At 41.8% G+C, this 25,094-nt stretch overlaps 1 protein-coding gene across 1 annotated transcript; it reads right to left on the bottom strand.

Annotated features, from left to right (window-relative positions):
- Nucleotides 1-6,392: 6,392 nt before the first annotated feature.
- On the bottom strand, nucleotides 6,393-16,385 carry LOC125244023 (trafficking regulator of GLUT4 1-like). Its single transcript, XM_048153935.1, has 2 exons — nucleotides 15,456-16,385; nucleotides 6,393-7,681 (listed from the first exon to the last, which is right to left on the bottom strand). Exons 1-2 carry the CDS (start codon nucleotides 15,786-15,788, stop codon nucleotides 7,481-7,483), a joined length of 534 nt encoding a protein of 177 aa, XP_048009892.1. The 5' UTR covers nucleotides 15,789-16,385; the 3' UTR covers nucleotides 6,393-7,480.
- Between the last annotated feature and the right edge of the window lie 8,709 nt (nucleotides 16,386-25,094).

Below are 25,094 nucleotides of genomic sequence, written 5' to 3'. Positions count from 1 at the left end.
ACTGCATGTCTTCTAGAGCTCCCTAACCATGACTTTTACATCCAGATAAACACTTTTCAAGACAATAAATACACGATTGAGACGATGAATGCATGTATTGCCTCTGAATTTGCGTCTGAATAGCGCTGGCTCTGTGGGCGTGGCCGCATTAGCAGATAATGAGCTGAATCACAGACTTCTGACATGGCTCTCTTTTCATACAGATTACATAAACACAGAAGGTTTGTTTTCGATTTGATTTAAATGATTTAAAACCTGACATCTTAACGTTTTTTTTAGAGATAAGTTTAACTTTTCTGTGATTAGTATTCACTAAGTTACAGTTCATTTTCTGAGAACTATCAGATTGGACTTCGTTCAGAGGGAGAGGAGAAATCACGCATCATGTTAGTTTTCTTTATTTTACAAAAAGCACAACATTGTGTTTTTACTCTGAGTGTATACAAATAAAAGAAGATATTCTATAGTTTCAATTGATATATTACTTATGTCTCTATGACAAAAAATGACGGAGTATTTTAAGTCTGTTTTGCTGCAATGTGAAAAAAAACCTGCAAAACGCGCCGGCGTGTTTTCAGACCTCAGAGTGTTAACTTTTTTTATAGGAGCAGAAACGTCTCGGTTACGTATGTAACCCTCGTTCCCTGAAGGAGGGAACGGAGACGTACGTCAGTAGTGACCGACGAATTGGGATATCGCTAGAGAGCCCTATCAGCTTCGAGTGAACTAAAACAAGCCAATGGAATTGGCGTGCGATATTTGCATAATGTGCACCGCCTCCGACAGGTGTATATAAATAGGAAGCAGATGCAATCGCACTCTGTTTTTCGCTGAGGAGACAACTGGTGTCCGCACAACAGCGAGGGTACAGAAACTGTGGCAACGGGACGTACATCTCCGTTCCCTCCTTCAGGGAACGAGGGTTACATACGTAACCGAGACGTTCCCTTTCAGTCGGTCACGTTCGACGTACGTCAGTAGTGACCGACGAATTGGGATCCCAAATAAAGCGCCACAGTTACGAAACCCCTTCCAGTGCCCAGTGCAAGCTCTAGCCACCCGTCGCACCAATTGGGACGGTGAAGGGGGTGAGCTTACGCCGAGAGAGTCTACTGGGGAAGCGAACCCATAGGGGACGCTGCGGAGGCCACTACCTACCCAATGGGGGAGGAGTTTACGTGGAGAATACACATATGGACTGGCCCGGGGGGCAGTACGCATATGGAGTCCCTGGGATGGCTCCACCTGGGTAGGGGGAGACTCATCTGACAGGTGACAGCAGAGCTGGCTCTGCTAAGGGAAAGACACGGACTCGCCGTAGGGAGTTTTAAACCGTGGACAATTACACATATGGGACCGCTCACGTAGAGGAGTCACTACATATGGAACCCAGCCAACAGACAACGTCAGGGACGGATGTTGGCCTGGCATCAGACACTCCGCAATGTCCGAGCCGAAGGGGGAGGTGGAGGAACTCGACAGGGTTCGCCAAGTGGGGAACACGACTTGAGTCAATAGATGCACGTATCCGGCCCAGGGGGCGGGAATGGCATTGCAAGCCGACACTTAGAGCGGGTTCAACGCGTCTACCGGCTAGTGGAAGCGAGTACACGGGAAGATACCGGCTCTACACGTAGGCTATAGAATCTAGAGAACGTGTTAGGTGTCGCCCAGCCCGCAGCTCTACAGATATCTGTCAGCGAGGCGCCATGAGCCAACGCCCAGGAAGAGGCCACTCCTCTGGTGGAGTGGGCTCTCAACCCAAGCGGACAAGGCACGCCTTGGGAATCGTACGCCAAGGCGATGGCATCCACTATCCAGTGGGCCATCCTCTGCTTGGAGATGGCCTTTCCCTTCTGCTGGCCTCCGTAACAGACAAGAGCTGATCTGAGGTCCTGAAGCTTCGCGTTCTGTCCACGTACACACGCAGAGCGCGGACGGGACAGAGCAAAGCTAGGGCTGGGCCTGCCTCCTCCGAGGGCAGCGCTTGCAGGTTCACTACCTGATCTCAGAAGGGAGTGGTAGGAACCTTGGGCACATATCCGGGCCGGGGTCTCAGGATGACGTGAGAGTCACCGGGCCCGAATTCTAGGCACGATTCGTCGACCGAAAATGCGTGCAGATCCCCTACCCTCTTAAGCGAAGCCAGTGCAACCAGGAGGACGGTCTAGAGAGACAGTACTTTTAACTCGACTGACTGCAGAGGCTCGAAGGGATGACCCCGGAGAGATGTAAGAACCAGGGTCAGATCCCAAGAGGGTATGGAGGAAGGGCGAGAAGGATTCAGTCTCCTAGCCCCCCTCAGGAACCTGACGATCAGATCGTGTTTCCCCAGGGACTTACCCTCAACTGCATGGTGATGTGCAGCGATAGCGGTGACATACACCTTGAGGGTGGAGGGAGACAGCCTTCGCTCCAAGCCCTCTTGCAGGAAGGAAAGCACAGATCTGACCGAGCATGATCGGGGGTCCTCTCAGCGAGAGGAACACCATTCAATTAACAGGTTCCACTTCAGCGCATAGAGGCTCCTCGTGGAAGGAGCTCTAGCGGAAGTGATGGTGTCTACGACCGCTTGCGGGAGATCACTCAGAACCTCCGCATCCCGTCCAGGGACCACACGTGGAGGTTCCACAGGTCGGGACGCGGGTGCCATAGGGCGCCCCGTCTCTGAGTCAGGAGGTCCTTCCTCAGAGGAATCGGCCAAGGAGGGCCTGTCGTGAGGAGCATCAGGTCCGAAAACCAGGTCCGAGTGGGCCAATACGGAGCCACTAACCACGCTGCCACGCCCATCTCGGGACCCGGCCGCGGAGCCAGTGTTGAAGCGGCCTCATATGGAGCAATCTGAGCGGCGTGACCGCGGCTGCAGATGCCATATGACCCAGGAGCCTCTGAAAAAGTTTCAGTGGGGCCGCTGTCCTGTGCTTGAGCGTACTCAGGCAGGTCAACACCGACTGGACGCGCTCCTCGGTGAGGCGCGCGATCCGGGCGACCGAGTCTAGCTCGAGACCGAGATAAGAGATCCTCTGCCCGGGGGTGAGTTTGCTCTTGTCCCAGTTGACCCGAAGACCTACTGATATGCTCGACCCTCGAACGCAAACCGTAGGAAGGGTCTGAGGCGAGGCAGAATCGAGACATGAAAGTACACGTCCTTCAGGTCGATCGCTGCAAACCAATCCTGGGGACGGACGCATTCGAAAATGCGCTTCTGCGTGAGCATCTTGAACGGCAACTTGTGAAGGTACCGGCTCAGGACGCGCAGATCCAGGATTGGCCGTAGCCCACCGCCCTTTTTGGTACAATGAAGTAGGGGCTGTAAAACCCCGACTTCATATCGGCTGGAGGGACCGGCTCGATTGCATCCTTCGCCAGGAGGACAGCAATCTCCGCCCGGAGAACAGGTGCATTGTCCAGTGACACCTGAGTGTAGTGGACACCCCTGAAAACCGGGGGACGCCGGGCGAACTGAATCGCATAGCCGAGTCTGATGGTACAAATGAGCCAGCTGGACGGGCTGGGGAGCGCTATCCACTCTTCCAGACACCGAGCCAGTGGGACCAAAGGCACCACAGACGCACCGGGGGTGGGGCAGCGAGGCAGAGTACGGGGACCCGACTCGGACGGCATGGAAGCGGCCCGGAGTGTAGTCAGACTCTGCGAGGCAGCAGTGCGTATGGGAGACGGCGCACGGGGCGCGGCCTGCACCATCACACTGCCACCTGCTGGCGATGTGAGGGGGGGCTGCGCATGACAAGGCAGGGCCTCGCATGCTGACAGCCGCCAGCAGAGTACGGGGACCCGACTCGGACGGCATGGAAGCGGCCCGGAGTGTGGTCAGACTCTGCGAGGTAGCAGTGTGAATGGGAGACGGCACATGGGGTGCGGCCTGAACCACCACACTGGAACCTGGATGGTGAAGTGAGAGAGGGCTGAGAGCGGCAAGGCGGGGCCTTGCACACTACCAGCCACACCCTCTTGGGACCTGGAGGATCAGATAACAGTTCTATTCGTGGGTACTGCTGGACTCCGGAGAGCCAGCGGCGGAACAGACCAGAATTCTCCAGCCAGCCCTCCTCCGGGGAAAGAACTGTTTACTTCAGCTTCAGGTCGCCATATCCCCAGGACCGCCTCCTGCTAACCAACTGGGTTGGCTGCGGGGGGAGCGGGCTGGGTTTTAGGCCAGCTTGTGAGATGAGTGCGTCGAGAAAGTGTACTTTGACAACGACACATCCCAGCAAGACTAGCCAGGGGTGTTTCCGGACCACCACAGTGGACATTGTCTGGCCAGGGGCCTGCGCTATGACCTGGATCATGCGTAGCTCAACCCTGACTCAGAACTACCCACATGCAATGAGTGCTTTGGCATACCACGGACTTTCCAGGGGCCAAGACCCATGCAGGGCAGAGGTGGTGTGCCCGTAGCACTGCCACCCCACCCTAAAGGGTAGTGAGAGAGAAAAAACTTGTAATGCAGATTATGGCCCCTTTGGCGTACCATATTTGATACCAAAGAGGCTACAAACTGCCAAGTTTTTCCATGCACGTCCGGGCTAAAGACAGGGGCGGGGCAAGGCGAGTATGCGTCGCACAACGCCCCCCAGGGTCCCGGGAAAGCATGGTTGTCAAGTCTGAATCTGATTCAGCATGAGCACATCACAACTGTGGGACGCTCAGCATCATCTTCATGTTCAGAGCCCAACAATACTCTCTCCAATGTAGCAGTCGACATCTGATCCTCTGCTGGAGCCCAGACTAAGACGCTAGGTCCCTCATGAGAAGGACCAGCAATCCAAGCAGAAGCTACCAGCCATGCTGGACAGTGAACGTGGCCGTCCAACTGGACGACACACGGCGCACTGGGCGCCGACGTGGCCATGTTGTACTAAACATGAACCACCCACAGACATAGTCACAGCATGTTTGTGATGCACTAGAGGAGTGGGGGGCCCACGGAGAATGACTCGGCAGGTATTGCCCCACTGTGATCCTCTGGTCACCCAGGCTTATTAACCAAAGTAGTATTTTTCTGATTCAGAAAAATAAACTAGATCGGGGAATAAGTGAGGGGACTCCACCTCATTAAAGGCGTTCGAGTCTCGACTGTGCATCTAGAGCGCCGGACAACGCGCAGGGTTGCCATGGCAACGCGCGCTGTCAGCCGGCAGCTCGACGGCACACGGCGCGCTGAACGCTCAAGCCCTTACGAGAAAGGCGAGACAAACAACGCGCCGACGTGGGCATATTCTCATAAGAGAATGTGAACCACCCACAAACACTGTCTCAGCACGCTAAGCAGACATGAGAGAAAGTGATTGTGGTCGTCAATGAGGATAGGAAACGACTGCCTCCAGAAACGCACAGACAGAATGACGTCTTGAAAAAGACGCAGTGTTTGTCTGTGAAGCTCTTTGAGAAGGGGAAGAGTCAGCTCTCTCGTGCTGAAGCACACAGGGAGTGACGCGATGTGTTCGGGTACACCACTCCCCGAACACACCGGGAGGAACCGGCCCAAATCGCAACATACAACTGCGTTTTATATGGGAATTCAGTTGCTGTTAAAACAGCAGTTGAGAGCTTAGCTCAGGCTCCCCGGGAAGCTCGCGACCTCGCTGTTGTGCCTTAACGCCAACACAAACAGACGCTGAATCTCCAAGGCTGTTTAGTTTCACTCTTGTGAAGTCTGAAGCTGGACACCAACTGTTGGCTCCGAAGCGAAAGACAGAGTGCGATTGCATCTGCTTCCTATTTATATACACCTGTCGGAGGCGGTGCGCATTATGCAAATATCGCACGCCAATTCCATTGGCTTGTTTTAGTTCACTCGAAGCTGATAGGGCTCTCTAGCGATATCCCAATTCGTCGGTCACTACTGACGTACGTCGAACGTGACCGACTGAAAGGGAACTAAATAGCCAGGTAGTATATTGTTCCTCAGGAAGTCTGCTTGTATAACTCCTGAGGAACAATATACTACCTGGCTATTTAGTTTCTGCTCCTATATACAGATAGAGGAACTTTGAATCTACTATTCTGAGAACCAGTAAAGCAACCTTGAACTACATTATCTCACTCTTCACCAGGGGTTAAATTAAGCCTGTGGCCTACAGCTCTGGGTGAACTACTCATGCTGTATTGTTTTAGGGCAAGGTTCGCAGGTTAGTCATATGTATTTATATGTATATAGGGGTGGGAATCTTTAGGCACCCCACGATCTGATTACTATTCTGGGAGTCACGATCCGATTCCAAACCGATTCTTAATTTACTTTATTTTTCTTATTAATTAATTAGTTTACTGACTGGACAATCTTAAAATCTTTTTTTATTTTTTTTATTATAAGCACTTTTAAAAATAAATAAATAAATAAATTACAAATGTAAAAAATAAATGAAAACAATTGTTAGAACTTTAAATATATAAACTAATGTAGCTTCAAAACATAAAAGCAAGTAGTAAATAAAGAGGAACAAAGAAACATATCACAAACAATGAACAAAGAGTGCTTTCAGTATTTCAGAGTATCTGAACATTTTCCATTCAAGAGCTGTGAGTGATTTTTCTCTGTCTCAGCTTGTGTATACCAGTCGCACACACAACCGCATTTGTGAGCACTCTTCCCAAAGCGCACATGAGCATTTGAAATTGAAAGTAGCCTTCTGTCAGTGTGTTTCATATTTTTAATATAGAAAGCCCACTGCATAAAAACCATGACATAAATTAAGCCTTCGAATAGTATTTGTGAGGAAAATACCTACCAGTGGGCACGAGACTGCACATTGATGGATAGATAGATAGATAGATAGATAGATAGATAGATAGATAGATAGATAGATAGATAGATAGATAGATAGATAGATTGTCTTTGATAGATTGTCTTTGATTGATTATCCTTGTACTTTCAGATACTTTTTAAAAGTTTGATAAAACACGACATCAGACTCATAACGGAAAATATATTTATGTTATTGATTACTCAGTTTTATGATGTAACATTAAGAAAAGAAGAAAAACAAATGTTTTAATTGATGATACATTTACAGTCAAAGCTTTCAATGTTTTAAAAATTCAATAAAAAAATATGTTTTAATTTAATTTTAATTTTTATCTTAATGTTGGTGTGTAGATGTCTTCAGACCAGGGCACTTATAACATGTGAAGTTTGAGGCAGATTCAACATTGTATGCTTGAGTTACAACAACTTCCTGTTTCATGACAATAATGTAAATAATAATGATAAGGCAGATGTGTTAGCTACATGAAACATACTGAATCATTCCTCACTGGCCCTATAGATGGAACTCCTTACGCATCAGTGCCTGGTTTCACAGACAAGACTTAAGCCTAGGCTATAGAGTCTTACAGCTCTCATATAAATAACTTAAGCAACACTACCATTTAAAAGAAGAAAATCAAATGCCTGTGTGTTCAAAACATAATGTGTTCATGTTTGTAAAACCCTGTCCTACCAAGATATTTCTTACACTTATGGTCCATTATATGGTCTATAGTTTCTGTTATAATAATCTCTAGTGTTTGCAATTGCGATGAAAACAAGAATGACATAGGTGACAGTGATCATCCAGAAGAGGATTCCAACAGCAACATTGACATGGTTAAGGATGCGAGCCATTCTGGAGTTTCTTCTTGCTATCGGTTGGTGTCCAAACGTGTTAGCATCTCGAGTCTGTGAAAGTAAATTACAATAATATTACACATTTTTGCAAAGAACTTTTATTAAATGATAAGTTTAAAATAAAATCAAAGATCAGACTTCACAGATCAGAATATAAATAAACAATAATAATACACAAAAAGCAACTCTTAACAGTGTACAACTAGAAAGAAAATGAGAAATCAAAATTAATATTATGTATTTGATTTATAGTGTCTGTAACAAAATCACAAAACATATCGCAAAGTTCTTAAACATCAGATATTGAGTGTGTATTATAGAATTTCCACTAGTTTTTGTTACCTTCAAATCTGTTTTTAAAATTACTACAGCTAGATTAACTGGCTTGGCATTGTTTACCTAAGTAATTCCCCCTTAACCTGCAGACATTATTGGGGCCCTTAATATGCTCAAAAACTATTGAATATTGCACACATATTGGAATCATCAGGGCCGGGCATAAGTTGACATGGGGGCTCTGTGGTGCACCCGCCCCTTTTCAACTACAGTAACCAAACTTTATAGATCTCAGGCCAAACATCTGCCAGCCCAACAGGAAGTCATCCCTGGCGGATGACTTCCTGTTCCATGACCCAACAGGAAGTTAGCTATTATGGGTTGTTTGAAAAATGAATACTCTGGAATTTGATATACTCTTCCTAGGGGATTCATACGATTTCCACTAAACTCGGTCAGCATGAAACACTGGACAAGACACTGGGGATGCTAAATTGTCAGCGGATTTTTGATACCTCAAATGGTTTGGCCATGGCGACGTTATAATAAATAGCTTCACCAAGAAATATTATATATATATATATATATATATATATATATATATATGAAATTATTGTTTTTTAATGAAATTATAATCTAAATTAAAGCTGTGAGCAATGATGAATGGGCCCTCACACCTGTGCCACTGCCACCCAGTGGCTTTAGGAAAACAGAGCAGGGTGGGCAATATGCTTTTAAGTATAAATATAGGAGGACTACATCAGTCATTTTCATTTGCCACACTTTCTACTGCCAGCTGGTGGCGATATGACTATAACTTAATTTTGATGTGTAGATGTCTTCAGACCAGGGCGCTTATAAAACATGTGACGTTTGAGGCAGATTCGACATTATATGAGTTACAACAACTTCCTCTTTCGTGACGATAATAGCATGCTTTAGCACTCAGCTAAGTGTTGCTACTATGTTTTAGAATGTTTTTAGCATGTTTAGTACTCAGTTGCATATTTTAGTTTGCTGCTAGTGCATCACAGTGTTAAACACATCACTTCCTGTTGCCAGTGGGTGGTGCTATTACTATCACTGGATTTTGTCATGTAGATGTTTTCAGGGCAGAAGTCTTCTCAATCATGTAAAGTTTGGGGCAGATCAGACATTGTATGCCTTGAAATTTTGTAGGTGGCGCTATTGAGCTATTTTGCCACAATTAATTCTGAAACCCGTATTACATTTTAACCATTTCTAACGCGTGTGCAAAGTTTCATGAGTTTGAGCATGTGTAGGCCCTCAAAAATGTGATTCATTTCAGAGAAGAAGAATAATAGACAGAGCAATTACAGTAGGGCCCGAGCACCAATGGTGTGGCCTATGACATCCTATGGCATGTAATTTATCTAAATTGAATTGATCTCATGGATGTGGCTATTGTGTTTCACGGTCATAATTGCACCAGCTGTTGCAGTACATGTGGCATATTCAAGCGAATTTTACTTAGTCCTTTTATATTTACCTGCTTTAAATGCATATTGCCCACCATGCACAGTTTTACTTTTTGGCCCATCATCGCTGCTTGCAGCTATATTCTATATTTTTGTATGTTGCTTTAAGGAAAAAAGATAATAAATATAATTTTACACTGAGTGAACAATTTCAGATGAGAAAGAAAATAAGAGATTTAAATGGAATCTCTTTAAGGCAACACACAGGAAAATACGCCAGGCCAAAGGAAGTTGGTTATTATGGGGTTGTTTGAAAAACGGATGCTCTGGAATTTGATATACAATGACTGATTCTGATTAAACTTCAGCTGTGTGTTTGTTGTAGGAGGCCGATCACATGGATGTGACTATTGTAAGTCAAAGTCATAGTGCCACCAACTGGCTGCAGGAATTGTGTCACTTTCAAAATGCTTTAACATTGCCCTCTTATTTTTTACCCGATTTGCTTGCTTCAAACTTGGTCAGAATAATGTCAAGACACTGCAGATATACACCTGTGAAAGGATTCTTGATATCTTAAATACTGTTGTCATGGCAATGTGTCAAACTTTAATATTATTTTTGGGTGTTTTTGAGATTGTTAGCATGGTTCAAACTGCATTAAACTCGACACACACATGCCTTTTGTGTGAATGCAAACACGTCCTGGAATTTATTCCAGGATGGGGACCTAGTAACATTGCCGGTCATTAGGGGTGAGTCGTAGTGACGACGCTGAAGCTTAGATCGTTCGCCAGCTCATGAAATGGTACACAATGTGCTATTTTATGATCAAATCAAAAAAAAAAAAAAAAAAAAAAAAATGCATGCAAGTGGTTTCTTGAGAGAGAAATTACAGATCATAAGCGAACTTAAAGGGTTAGTTCACCCAAAAATGAAAATTATGTCATTAATTACTCACCCTCATGTCATTCAGTGTTTTCAGACATAATGACTTGCTTTTATTAGGTATTGCATTTGGATATTAGACATTATAAAAATCTACTTTCTATCACAGATTAGATTTTATTTATTATTTATTTGATTAAATGTTGAATCTTATGTCTCAACTAGGAAACAGTATCCAACTGATCCATTGATCTCACTCCTCTCTCTCTCTGTGTCTGTGAGAGTGTATTTTACACTCTTGATGGTTTAGAGTTTAACCCTTTCATTGCCATGTGGTATTGCCTGCATTACAGGATAAGAAATCTCTTAGGACTTGGGTCTTAAGATCTATTTTTATCAGTTTTAATAACAAAACAAAGGCATATAACCAGTTTATTTGAAGTGTACTGACAACATTGTTTTATATAATTATTTAAATAATAAGGTTAATAAAAATATAAAAAAAAACCTTAAGCTAAATACTTATGGACTTTCACAATTTTGAGCTGTAAATGATAACTTCATACTCATTTCAAAGTGACCTATAACATGACATTTGTCTAAATTTAAATGATCTCATGGATGTGGCTGTTGTGGTTCACGCTCATAGTGCCACTAGCTGGCTGCAGTAAATGTGTTCAAATGATTTTTACGTAGTTCTTTTACATTGACCCACATTGCCTGCCATGCACAGTTGTCTTAACCCCTTACCAGTCATCCCCACTTTTGGCCAGGGAGTGAAAAATGACATACCCAAAATAAAATGGTTGCTGCTAACGGTTACAGCTGGTGGTGTAGAGATGAGGCAGATCACGGATTTCCACAAACATATAACACTTTAATGAAAGCAAAGGCAGAGTACACCAAACTAGCAGTTAACAAACAGAGAACGGACAGGGAGTGAAGGGAGTGAGTCCATTATATGGGGAGTGCTGACGAGGAGGTCCAGGTGAAGGTGATCCGTGAAGATGGGGAGAAGACGAGGGAAGTGAGTGCAGGTGTGGAGAACAGGAGGACTATGGGATATGGAGATCAGGAGACGAGGGAACACGGGAACTGTGACAGTACTGTGACAGGCGGGCGCCCTGGAGACCTCAAGCAGGTGCAGGGAGAGGAGCGGACAGGAACGGAGGTCTCCAGGGCGGATCCATGAACCATGGCGGGTCTGGAGCCGTGGGCAGCCATGGCGGGTCTGGAGCCGCGGGCAGCCATGGCGGGTCAGGTGCAGCGGGCTGCCATGGCAGGTCAGAAACCCCGCCCAGGAGTTCCCCACCCACAGGTACCGGAACGGGTACTAGGCCCCCCCCCCAAAAAAAATACATGGGGAATTTAAGGAGAGTCTTTAAAAGTCTGAGGAAGGGAGTGTTTCTGTGGGCAGGAGTGGGCCTTAGGGCGGTGGAGCATGGAGCTGAGGGCTCGGCGGCGGGGACTGGAGGTGCCGGCTCGGCGGCTGGGACTGGAGGTGCCGGCTCAGTAACAAAGTCAATCAACCAGCCAGTATCCTCTGGCGGCCCATGGAAGGCTGGAGCGGATTGCTCAGTGACGGCGGCTGGAGCTGACTTGGGCTTTCTCTTCCTCCGCCTCCTGGACCCAGCAGAGGAGTGAGGGTCCAGCATAGTACAGACAGGAAGTTCGCTGGAGGGGTATGCGGAGGAAGACGGTGGCTGACTGACTAGCCCGGCCAACCGTGTTTCTGGTTGGAATAGAGACAAACACCCATCCTGAACCCAATCAACATAGAATTTGGAGTCATTTAACCACAAAATGGAATTGATAGTTTCGCTTAAGGAGAAGCGATAATCAGGTTCATCAAAACGGATGGTGTCATCATCTAGTCCATCCAGAAACCGGGAGATCAAACATGCTTCAGGCCAGTCAGACAAAAAAGCAAGCTCAACGAACTCCTCCACATACCTCTCCAGCAAACGACCAACCTGCAGGAGCCCGATGAGGCGATCGCCAGCCGACAGATGAGTAGGAGTTGTTGGAGGAGCAGGAGCCAGGGAACTGGGAAAAGTCTCCATCCTTGTAAGTGGAAATCCAACGTTTATGGTCCGTTCTTCTGTTACAGCTGGTGGTGTAGAGATGAGGCAGATCACGGATTTCCACAAACATATAACACTTTAATGAAAGCAAAGGCAGAGTACACCAAACTAGCAGTTAACATAAACAGAGAACGGACAGGGAGTGAAGGGAGTGAGTCCATTATATGGGGAGTGCTGACGAGGAGGTCCAGGTGATCCGTGAAGATGGGGAGAAGACGAGGGAAGTGAGTGCAGGTGTGGAGAACAGGAGGACTATGGGATATGGAGTTCAGGAGACGAGGGAACACGGGAACTGTGACACTAACAAGTCCTCTGGACTACACACAAAACCAAGGTATCATTTGAAAGCTGACACTTGACAGTTTACTATGAAAGAATTACTCTAGCAATTACCAATAGAGAGATAAAAAAGCTCAAACACAATGGATCATTTTTATTTTTTTCATAATAATTGTTTATGGAAATGAAAAATGCAAAAGGCAGATACATAGGGGCCTGGAAACATAAGCAAACTAAAGCCATATGTCTAATCAATATATGTTTAAAATTGGAAGATGATACAAGCAAAAATGAATTTTTTACAACCATTTATTTCAGTGCATGTCTAGGCACCTTTCCAAAAAGGCCACTTGGAGATGCCAAAGGGACACTTGGTAACCACCTTTTACTGTGAAGTAAATGATCAAAATCTATTTGATCATTTCCATACATTTTATCATTCCAATATGACAAAGCACAATTTATATACTATATCTGGTATATTTTTTTTCCTCTTAAAAGTTTAGAAAAATGCAATCCAAGGATCATTTACATACAGCAATATACAGCCATAGCCAGCCTGTTGTTGCCCTGATGGCACATTTACACAATCTTAAGTTTTATATTCAAATTCCAAGGATCATTTACATACAGCAACATACAGCCATACCCACACCCTGTTGTTGCCCTGATGGCAGATTTACATCAGTTTACAATTTTTCTATTCAAACGCAAAGGATCATTTACACAAAGCAATTTACCATGATACCCACTCTATTGTTACCCTTATTGAACATTTACACCAGCAGCTAATGACCAAGACTGCAATCAAGACGCTAGATACAGCACTCTCCTCCGAATAATCCACATTTTCTTCATCACTGCTTCGCATAAATTCTTCCAATGCAGAAACACGAGAAAACAACTTCTGTGCACGACGCTGATCCATGGCTGGCGAACGTATTACACACGAGATTATGCTAGCAGTGCGAGTGCTAGTGGGCAGCAGGTGTGTGTCCCTTATATTTGCGCCACGCCAGCGGGGGCGCACGCGCTATTTTTCCTGGAAGCAAGTTGTTACGCACACTAAACAACAATGTATTACACGCGAGATTATGCAAATCAACACATTGGCGTAATCGTTATTACATAGGCTAACGTTACATGACAACACAATTGTTTGCCATTGCTGTCTTTTTACTTTTTTTCCCACTTACGTTTGCCTGTGTGTAATCACACGTCACTGAAAGCGCCTGTCAACTTTTTTTTTATACATGTATATGTGTCCAGTTTTCATCGGACATCTTCTGGGCTGTTCTCATTCATTTACAGACACTCTACTAAATACAGTGATAAGTTATATTTCATTGAATAAAGTGCTAGATGTGGACAGTTCGTCGAATAAACATGACAGCGCACCCGTGAATAGCGCTTACAGGATGTAAACAATAGAAGTTATAGCGATTTTTATACCAGTTTGCATGGTTTTGGACAAATATTTACTATGGAAATCGTGTATTGGACTCTTCCCATGGAAAAAACGTCGATGTCACCATTATACTGCCAAACATTACAGTTCCACGACACAAAAAGGTAAGGACGCCCCCTCCCTTTTGTTGTCTTAGGAAATTGTTCACAGTCATACAGAATAACAAAAAACTACTATAAAGTTATCTTGATTGTATAATGCTTGTACAGGTTGAATCAGCATTCTTGTATCTTTCACACAACTTGATAAATTTCACTCAACTTGATCATTTTACTTGATAAAATGTAAACAATGTCACACGTGAGGCCGTCGCCGATCCTTGAATGTAAAGGGGTTAAAGCCACCAGGATGGCACCAGGGCTTGGGCCTGTCATCGCCGCTTGCAGCTATATTTTTCACTGCATATCCAGGTTTACTCTGAAATATATCTCATTATATTATGTTAATTGCATGTTTTTGTTGTTGTTGTTGTTGTTGTTGTTGTAGCAAACATAGCATATAGCAAAGACCTCCGTTTAAAGTCTCATGATCTGAAGGACAGTGGTTTTTACAGTGGTAAACCCTCCCTTGGCTGCTTCCAGTAGCAACCTCAATTATTTGGACTTTTTTTTTTTTTTTTTTTTTACGCAAGAGAGAGAAAGGAGCTATTGTAAATTGACAGCAATTCACAAAGTTGCTTTTGTTCCATAATCCACCACACCCTTTCTTTAAAAACAAAAGTTACAGGAAGTAAATCACCTGAGCATGTTTCATAAGGAGAGGTTTTATGAGTAATTTTGAGTGAGCAAACATCTTCAGATCTATGTAACCCAAACGTGAAAGACTTTAAATGTTGAAATAATTGAAATAATTGTCTGTGAAATAATATCTGTTGTTGTTCCAACGTTAAAAAAGCGTGCTATAAATAGATGTAAAAAGGTTAACAAAATACTAAAAAATACAACGATGAAATTTTAAACAGAGGTTCAAAAATTGTCACAAAATATGTTGATTTGAATGGTCGTTGATCCATGACGTTAAATGTTCATTAAAAATGCAGGCTGTAAACAATAAAGACTTTCTGAAGATTTAACAAATTCTTTACATATTTAAACACTCAAATATGAAAATTGGTAAATATTCTAGTACAACATGGCCTCATTACTTTGACTGTCTCTACTGACTGTTTCAGTTCCACTTTGATTCCTTTATAGGCCTAGTCTTGTTTAGCCTATAATATAAAGGGATTTTAACAAAGAAGCTCCAAAACATTTTCAAAACAATATTCATGCCCTATATTATTATTATTATTTTTTTAAAGGTTAAATTCTTTATTATTTAGTTTGAAGACTAGACCTATCATTTGTAAATATGCTAAGTGAGGTGAGACAAGGGTATGAACCAAAACTTACTGTGATGGAGTAAACAAGAGCAGCCGATCCCAGAGGTAAGCAGCAGCACAGCATGGTAAAGATGGAATAGCACAGGTAATCTGGCAGTGGATTGGTCAGTGGAGTGAAGGACACATTAACTGGACGCCGCACAGTGACCACAGTCTGCCCTGGATATGACCCTTGGATGTGCCGGCCAGGTGCTGCCGGAGCTCCATACTGCTGGGCAGGTCGACCTGAAGTGCTGGGATAGATCTGAGAGGGAGGGAATCCATGACTGGAGTACTCTGGAGGATCCTGCTGCAGTGGAAGTAAAGGCTGCCCTCCTTCTGTTGGAGAATTTTTGGGATCCATGTTTCTTTTTTTTCCCCCTGCACTGAAGGGATAAGAAAGATCTGTATGTCTGTCTCCTGTGTGTAGCAGCTGAAGACTGACCTGTTGTGTGTATCAGGTTCTTCTATTGGTCACTAGTATTTGAGTTGTGTTGTGTAGTAAGGGGAGGAGTGACAAGACTTTTGGCACAGATTTACTGTTTACTCTTTCAAGTGTGACTAGCAAGTTGCTGTCTTATTCAGTTTTGTATTATATTTGGGTTTTGAACATAGGTTTAACAGTTTGAAAAGTGTAAACAAGTGCAAATTAGCCTGTAGGTATATGAGAAAAGAATTTATGTAATTTGTAGACATTAAATGTATTTGTCATTGAAAAATAGTTATTAAATATATTTTGTGCCAAAGCAATGACAAAGTATCCCACATAAACTGCTGTTGTGCTCACCGTGTGAAGAATTTTGAATACATGCAAAAAATGAATATAATAAAAAAAGAAAAGAAAAAAAGAAGAGGAAGAGTATTTTCCTGATTCCTCCTGTCAGCATCTCATATCTGTACACACAACGTTGTTTTTAGAAGAAAATTGAAAATTAAATTACTGATTTAAAAATAAAAATGTTTGTTAGGGTGTTTGACAAACACTTTCATTTTTGCTGTAGATGTTGTTTGATCACTGTTTTGTGGTGTTTTTGGTCATTGTGCTTGTCTGACCAAATTCACATAAATTCTCAGGTACTGTAGGTGTTAACTGTCAGACGCATCACTTCCTGCACAAATGTGGTAAAAACCTGGGTTGCACAGCTTGGCTAAGGGTTATAGACTAACCCTTTTGTTAAAAGAGAGAGAATGGAGAGGAGTTTGCCCCCTCTTACTACAGTGGACAAGAGAGAAAAAAAAAACACATTAAGAATGTTCATTAATTTGACAGTACGTGCTGCAAATGTTCACAACCCAACCAAACAGAACAAAGCGCCTATATAAAGGTGACCGGGCATTCGGTGTGATAGGGCCAAGACTCTGGAATGAGCTACCTCTGCCGATCAGGTCTGCCAAATCACTGTCAATATTTAAGAAATTGTTGAAAGCACATCTAATGTTGGTAGCATACAATGACTAGATGTGGTCTTTTATATTTTGATGTGGTGTTTTATGTTGTTGATGTATGTTTTCCATTCCTCCATGTAAAGCACTTTGGCGCAACCTCGGTTGTGCTATATAAATAAACAAGACAAGACAAGACAAATACAGAAACTCACTGCAAACAATGCACGTATGATCAGGATGTTAAAATAAACAAAAAACTCACCTTTCAGGTCATGACAACAGTAGACATTGAGCAATAAGTTTTCCCAGCAAGGTTCGTCACTTGTTAGAGTCCCATTGATACATTTCCATTGTGATCTGTGCTATTGCAGTGAGTTTCTGTATTTGGTTGGGTTGTAATATTTACAGTACAGGTGTTGTCAAACTGATGAAGATGTTTTCTTAATTTACTGGTGTTTTTTTTCTATTTGCATGTGTTTTCTTCGGTTGCAGTGTGTTGAGCTGATAAACAGACAGGTAGATATATCTAAAATGAAAAAGTATAAAGAAAATATGGTAACACTTTAGAATAATGGTCTGTCATTAATAAGTAACTATGCAGGAAGTAATGCAGGACAAATCAGAAGTACTGCTTTAATACTTCAGCTCCTACTATTACATAATATAGAAACAAGCTTAACTAATTAGTAATAGCAAATTTAGGACTAAGATAGTTCCTTATTAGCTAATCAGTAATTACAGAATGAGATTGACATCATTAAGAACTAATAGGTAGCTATGACAAATTATAAAGAATTACTAATTAATTAATAATCACATCATTAAAGTGTCTGAGATGTGAGCAATTATATTTTTTTACTCTCAACGTGGTCATGAAATGCATCATTAATTACTCAACTGTTACATAGTCACTATGCAGGAACTACTAGCGATCTGGACCATGTTGTAAATACCCATTTCTGACAACAGTCAAGAACAGGCTGTTTTTGTGCATGTGCCTTTAAATGCAAATGAGCTGCTGTGCCCCGCCCCTTCTCTACGATCACAGTTCTTGCCTTAATCAGATTCTCTGCCAGACATCTGCTTGGTTTTGATTATCATCTATATCACGATCACTCTCACGGATAGCTAAGTTCTTCTTTCACCATTAAAGCCGCTGTCCGCAACTTTTTTTTTTTGTGTTCAAAATTTACAAAAATTATATAATGAGAATGTACAACATGAATCCATTTTCCAAGCCGTGTTTTGTCTTACCCTGAATCAGTATGGTACACTTATAATAAGTATTTATATTCAGACTATTTCAGACCGGACTGGTAGGACCCGCCGCAGAGTATCACAGTAACTGCATTCCCTTCAAAAATAAAACTAATCCACTGCGTTCAGCGGCTCACATGTCAGTAAATAAAGACTGTTATGGAGGTAACTTACAGGGTATGTAAGCAGCCATAGCAACTTGCTCTCTGAACTTTCTCAACAGACCAACATCAATGATTCACCATGGAAACAGATGCTAAGAAAAAGCGTGCCATTCTACTTCCTCCTTCTTTTGTTTGACGCGATTTACATAACCTACTTAGTGCACATCGCCACCTATTTGGTGTTTGTGCAATAACTTTTGTCAATCTTTTCATTTAATAAGTAATCTTTATTCATTGAGAATAAGAATTATTGTTGCTATGGCTACTTACATAGCCTACCCTGAAAGTTACCTCCATTTTTGGAACTGAAAGTTAGGGTTATATACCCTTAAACATACCCAGGTATGCACATAACCTGCTTTCTGGAATACCTCCCTGGTTCTCCTGTTTGATTTGTTTATGTTTCACAAGTTCACACTTGTGTATATTCATATAATTAAATAGAGTAAAGGTTATGCATATTTGGCGTGCTGTCCGGGAAGAGGGCTCCAAGCTCTGAATTTTGGCCCAAACCCAGAGTACTCCCCCTGGTTGTGATAAGAATAGTTAGGACTAGAAGAAGTGAGGAGATGGGGAGGTGGAGGGATGCTGATAAAGGCAAGTCTACAGTACTGTATATACAGTATACTTCTTGTCGTTAATTGAGTTGATTAACTGAATGTGCTCCACTCGTGTTATTTAGATTAATTATCTGAACATGGTCCTCCCGAACTTTGTTAATAAAACATTTATTTTTGTCAATAAAACTCACTGCATTTGTATCAAGTTTTATTTTGTTTTTGAGTTCATCCTGCATTACACATGTAAAGGTAAAAACTGTGCACATGCATGTATTTATTTAGCAAAAATCTAAATAAAAAAGCAAAGCATTATAGAAGTAAAGAAAAAAAAATATTCCTGTTATTAATTAATTAAGAAAATACCTTTTTTTAGCTATCCAGTCAAAGCTTTGTTTTAAACAATCATAATCATAAACATATCAATAATCAGCATATAGTATTAAGTATTATGATAACATCTGAAAAGCAGAGAACCAAATCTGTTTGTAATCTGTATCCAAACATGACAGCTCTAACAGCTGTTACTCTTTAAACACAAACTGTGAGATAATAAGTAATACAAAGATGGTGATGCCAACAGCAACAGCGAGATGATTCAGGATGCGTGCCATTTTGGAATTCTTCTCTGCTAATGCTCGCTGTCCTGAGTAGTTGGCATTTTGAGTCTGTGAAAACAATTATGAAATATAATGTTAACCACTGTTCTCATTCTGAATTTCTTTGAGAAAATGCCACATAGGGGAACCTCCACTTTGTGGATAGGTTTTCTTATAGTTTTCATGTTAAAGGTGTAGGAAACACTATTTACTTTAACAAGCAACCAAAATTATATTTTTAATTTTTATTTATTAAAGGTAGGGTAGGCAATTTCAGAGAGGCTAGAAATAGCAAGCTAGCTTTAAAAGCATGAGATCCCACCCTCCCTTCAGAGCGTCTCCAAAGCCACGCCTCTTTCAAAACACATGAACGCGCACAGCAGAGTCAGCAAAGCGTCAAAAGGGATGCCTTTAAATTACCTCATGTTTCAAACATAACATTACAATAATAATGAACGTTAACAACAAAGCTTTGACTTGTACCATCTGACTGCTGCAGATTAATTTTGGCATTGATAGTTTTGACACTGAAATGCATAAATCTGAGTCTGAGGACCTCGTAATTATGGTTGACATGAATGCACCATAAGCTCATTGTTTTGGTTCAGGAAGAACTGTTAAAGGTGGTGGATTTTTGTTTGTGGAGCTCTGTGACTGTCTGTCTACAACTTTGCATAGCCTTATGGAACATGTTGATGATGTGTGATGTCTGCATGAGCAGGTGTGCAGGAGTATGCAAATATAGGTGCATCTCAATAAATTAGAATGTCATGGAAAAGTTCATTTCAGTAATTCAACTCAAATTGTGGAACTTGTGTATTAAATAAATTCAATGCACACAGACTGAAGTACTTTAAGTCTTTGGTTCTTTTAATTGTGATGATTTTGGCTCACATTTAACAGAAACCCACCAATTCACTATCTCAACAAATTAGAATACTTCATAAGACCAATAAAAAAAAACTTTTTCAGTGAATTGTTGGCCTTCTGGAAAGTATGTTCATTCACTATATATGTACTCAATACTTGGTAGGGGCTCCTTTTGCTTTAATTACTGCCTCAATTCGGAGTGGCATGGAGGTGATCAATCTGTGCCACTGCTGAGGTGGTATGGAAGCCCAGGTTTCTTTGACAGTGGCCTTCAGCTCATCTGCATTGTTGGGTCTGGTGTCTCTCATCTTCCTCTTGACAATACCCTGTAGAATCTCTATGGGGTTCAGGTCTGGTGAGTTTGATGGCCAGTCAAGCACAGTATCACCACGGTCATTGAACCAGCTTTTGGTACTTTTGACAGCGTGGGCAAATCCTGCTGGAAAATGAAATCAGCATCTCCATAAAGCTTGTCAGCAGAAGGAAGCATGAAGCGCTCTAAAATTTCCTGGTAGATGGCTGCGTTGACTGTGGACTTCAGAAAACACAGTGGACCAACACCAGCAGATGACATGGCAGCCCAAATCATCACTGACTGTGGAAACTTCACACTGGACTTCAAGCAACATGGTTTCTGTGCCTCTCCACTCTTCCTCCAGACTCTGGAAAGAGGACTTTGGACCACTGAGCAACAGTCCAGTTCTTCTTCTCCTTAGCCCAGGTAAGACGCTTCTGACGTTGTATTTGGTTCAGAAGTGGCTTGGTACGTGGAATGTGACAGTTGTAGCCCATTTCCTGAAGACGTCTGTGTGTGGTGGCTCTTGATGCACTGACTCCGGCTTCAGTCCACTTCTTTTGAAGCTCTCCTAAGTTCTTAAATTGGCTTAGCTTGACAATCTTCTCAAGCCTGCAGTCATTCCTTTCACTTGTACACCTTTTCCTACCACACTTTTTCCTTCCAGTCAACTTTCCATGAATATGCTTTGGCACAGCATTCTGCGAACAGCCAGCTCTTTCAGCAATGAGTCTCTGTGGCCTACCCTCATTGTAAAGGGTCTTGATGAAGTCAGCAGACTTCCCCATGACTGCTGTTGGGATTACTGACCTAAACCCTATTTTAATTAAATATTGAAATTAAATATTCTAATAATTTGAGATAATGATTTTTTTTTAAAGCTGTAATCATCAAAATGAAAAAAAAGTCTTTTTTACTTTATGTCTAATAAATATAGAATATATTTAAGTTTTACTTTTTAAATTAAATTACAGAAAAAAATAACTTTTTCATGATATTCTAATTTATTGAGATCCACCTGTACATATGTTGACAGGCAGGAAAGACCTATCATTGCATTCGGGCAGAATGCAATGCTTGGACGAACATTTTTTGATCCTGAGACTTCCACAGAAGATATATTTACATGTATTAATATTTAGACCACTTCTATTATTGATTGCTATCAGTATGTGAGAGAGTTTCAACCAGTATATAAAAAAAGTCTATATATATATATATATATATATATATATATATATATATACACACACACACACAAAAAATGCACTTTTGTGACATAACACCACTTTTACTTTCGGAAAGAAGTCTGTTGTGGAGCTTGCTTCAGTATAGGCTCAGCAAAAGTGCGCATAGTGGGTGCATTTTGACTGCAAAGGGGGGCACTCGCAAGCACCCTTCTAAAGCCTAAAATGTAAATGGGTAAACACCATGCGGTCCCAAGGACTTAATGGACACGCGGATGTGGCAGCCATTGTAAATCCACAAGACCAAAAGTGCATATAAATACTGATTCCCAATTCAGTGGCTGCATCCTTCGAAGGCCACAAAGGTCAGAATGAGCATTGTTAACTGAAAGTGAAATGTGAAGGCCAACTATGGTAACCCATACTCGGAATTTGTCCTCTGCATTTAACCCATCCAAGTTAGTGCACACACATTAGGAGCAGTGTGTAGTGCAGTGGAGCAGCCATTTTTCTGTGGTGCCCAGGGAGCGACTGGGGATTAGGTGCCTTGCTCAGGGGCACCTCTGTAATTTTCTGCCAGTACTGAGAATCGAACCCACAACCTTTGGGTTACAAGTCTGAATCTCTAACCATTGGGATGGTCTAGCCTATGTAGGACTGTTCTTGTCACCTAGCAACTGGGACAGCTGCCGTTAATGAATGGCGGTAACGTTTGTTCTGTTCTCAGACTGTATAAATATCTTCACCATGGTCCATTTCTGTATATAACAAAGAGAATAAACTATATATAATCACATCTTAGTTACATATGTCAACATTTGAACCTTACATTTAAAAGTGTAATTCTGCAATGTCTCTAAAATAAATCCTGTCATCACCGGCATTCAATAAATTCTGGGGTAGATTAGGCCGCGAAGGATCCATATGTTGTATCCTTCATTGAACGGGAAATGAAGGACGCATTTGGAGGCCACATATAAAGGAGGCTACGAATTGGGCCAGTCTTTGTCGCGCCGCTGTGACGCATTCGGCTTTTAAATACGGCCTTCAAAGGATGCAGCCTCTGAATTGGGACACAGCTGAGTGTGCCATTTGGGACAGGTCTTTTCTCTCCTGATCTAGCCATATGCAAAGCACACTGGGAACTAAAAATCCTCCACCCAGTTTCAGTTAATACAACAAAAATCATTCATGTAATCCCGACACAAATGCATGGATTAAGTAAACTTAAATTTTAATTAAAGCTTCAAGCAGCGATGAAAGAGCCCTTGAAACCGGGGGCACAGCCACCCAGCGGTCTTAGGAAAACAGTGAACAGTGGGAGATATGCAAGTAAGCGAGTAAATACAGGAGAAATATGGCACATCAAAATGACTTGCCATATTTGTCCTGTATTTACTCGCAAAGCTGCCAACAGGTGGCGCTTTGACTATTACTGAATATTGCCATGTAGATGTCTTTAGGCCAGGACTGTTTGAGCAGATTGAACACTGTTTGCCTGAGTTACAACAACTTCCTGTTTCATGGCATTAATTGCATATTTTAGCACTTAGCCAAGTGTTGCATGATTTAACATGTTTCTAGCATGTTTGGTACTTCATGGCATATTTTAATGTGTTTCTGGGAGTGAATTACAGTGCAAAGAATGCCATTTCCTGTTGTCAGCAGGTGGCGCTATGACTAACTGAATATTGGCATATAGATGTCTTCAGGCCAGGACTTATGTCATGGCGAAACATCAGATTTTGTCAGGTCACCACGGACACTCCCTTAAATGAAAACTCAAGGTCTTTGCAATTTAACATCGCTAAGGTATTAAGATTAGACTGACCGAATATGATGTTGATCTGGTTAAATCTCTATGAGGAGTTAATCACAGTGTAAAACATGTCTTTTCCTGTTTCCCACAGGTGGAACTATGACTGTAACTGAATATTGGCATATAGATGTCTTTAGGCCAGGACTCTTATCACACATGTGAAGTTTGGGGTAGATCAGACATTGTTTACCCGAGTTACAACAACTTCCTGTTTCATGGCGAAACATCGAATTTGTCAGGCTGCCACAGACACGCCCTTCAGCGAAAACTCAAGATCTTCACAATTTAACATTGCAAAAGCCTTTAGATTACACTTACCAAATATTATGTTGATCTGATTAAGTATTTAGGAGGAGTTTGTTGAAGTACAACTTCTGGAAATGGCAAAAACTGCAAAAATTTTGCAGAGAAAATTCAAAATGTCTGACTTATTGTTGGGTTTTCAGATTTTATACCCAGGGACTTTTTTGTAGGTATCGGGCTGTTACATGTGTCTACCGAATTTCATACCTGTACGTGAAATGTAGCACGAATGGCACTTAATTTTTTTTTAGGTGGCGCTATCAAGCCATTTTGCCACACCTAATTCTGAAATCCCTATCAGGCATAAATTTTCACCACTTCTGACGTGCGTGAAAAGTTTCATGAATTTTCGAGGATGTTTAGGACCCCAAAAATGATTCAATCAAGAATTGACTGAACAATTACAATAGGGTCTTCACACCATCGGTGCTCGGCCCTAAGTATATTTGAACAAAGTGGATTGAACAAAACAATAAATTAGGACAAAAAATTTGTTAGGACAAAATGTGTAGCAGTTGAGTTTCTTTATCTCATTTTAATTATGTAATCTGAATAAGCAGCAGCAAAGAAAAAAAAAAAAATCAGTATATGTGTATATTTGTGATGGCAATATTTCCTTATCTAACTCTGTTCTTTTGCTTTTGCATTGTAAATGAAAATTTTGGACAGAAAATTCTTCATTTTATTTTTTACCTTTTTTTTATTATTGTTTCTTACCTTTTTTTCCAGTGAAATTATTTTTACTGGACTACAACAATACAAATAAGTAATATAAGAATAGTTTTTTCTTAAAATAATTTTTGCTGTTGAGGGGGTATCCAGTGCCTTACCTCTTTCTCTAGAACTGAAAGTAATTTACAGGAAAACAAAAAACTGGAACAAAGACCACACCTATACATACTTTATCAGTAAACATCCTCAGACGGTACATTGATATCAATTATTTACATGGACGTATCAATAATACTAATTTATTTGTCTAAAAAAGATATTTGGTTTCCATCTAAAAACAGATGTCAGAATAATCCATCCATACATTCTCCAAACCACAGCCACAATTATAAACTTGATGATTACCAAACTCCTTTCTCTTTATAGATTTGATATTTTACATTACTAAACATTGAAATGTAAACCATTGTAAAGACATGCCTAAATAATTTGACTTCTCTATCACATGAAGATTTTTATGCAATTTTATGTTTAATTGTGCTTATATAAAGATTAAAGAAA

This window comes from Megalobrama amblycephala, linkage group LG13 (assembly GCF_018812025.1).
Source record: "Megalobrama amblycephala isolate DHTTF-2021 linkage group LG13, ASM1881202v1, whole genome shotgun sequence".
In the NCBI taxonomy this organism is placed as follows: domain Eukaryota; kingdom Metazoa; phylum Chordata; class Actinopteri; order Cypriniformes; family Xenocyprididae; genus Megalobrama; species Megalobrama amblycephala.
This window is presented reverse-complemented; position numbering and strand designations above follow the sequence as displayed.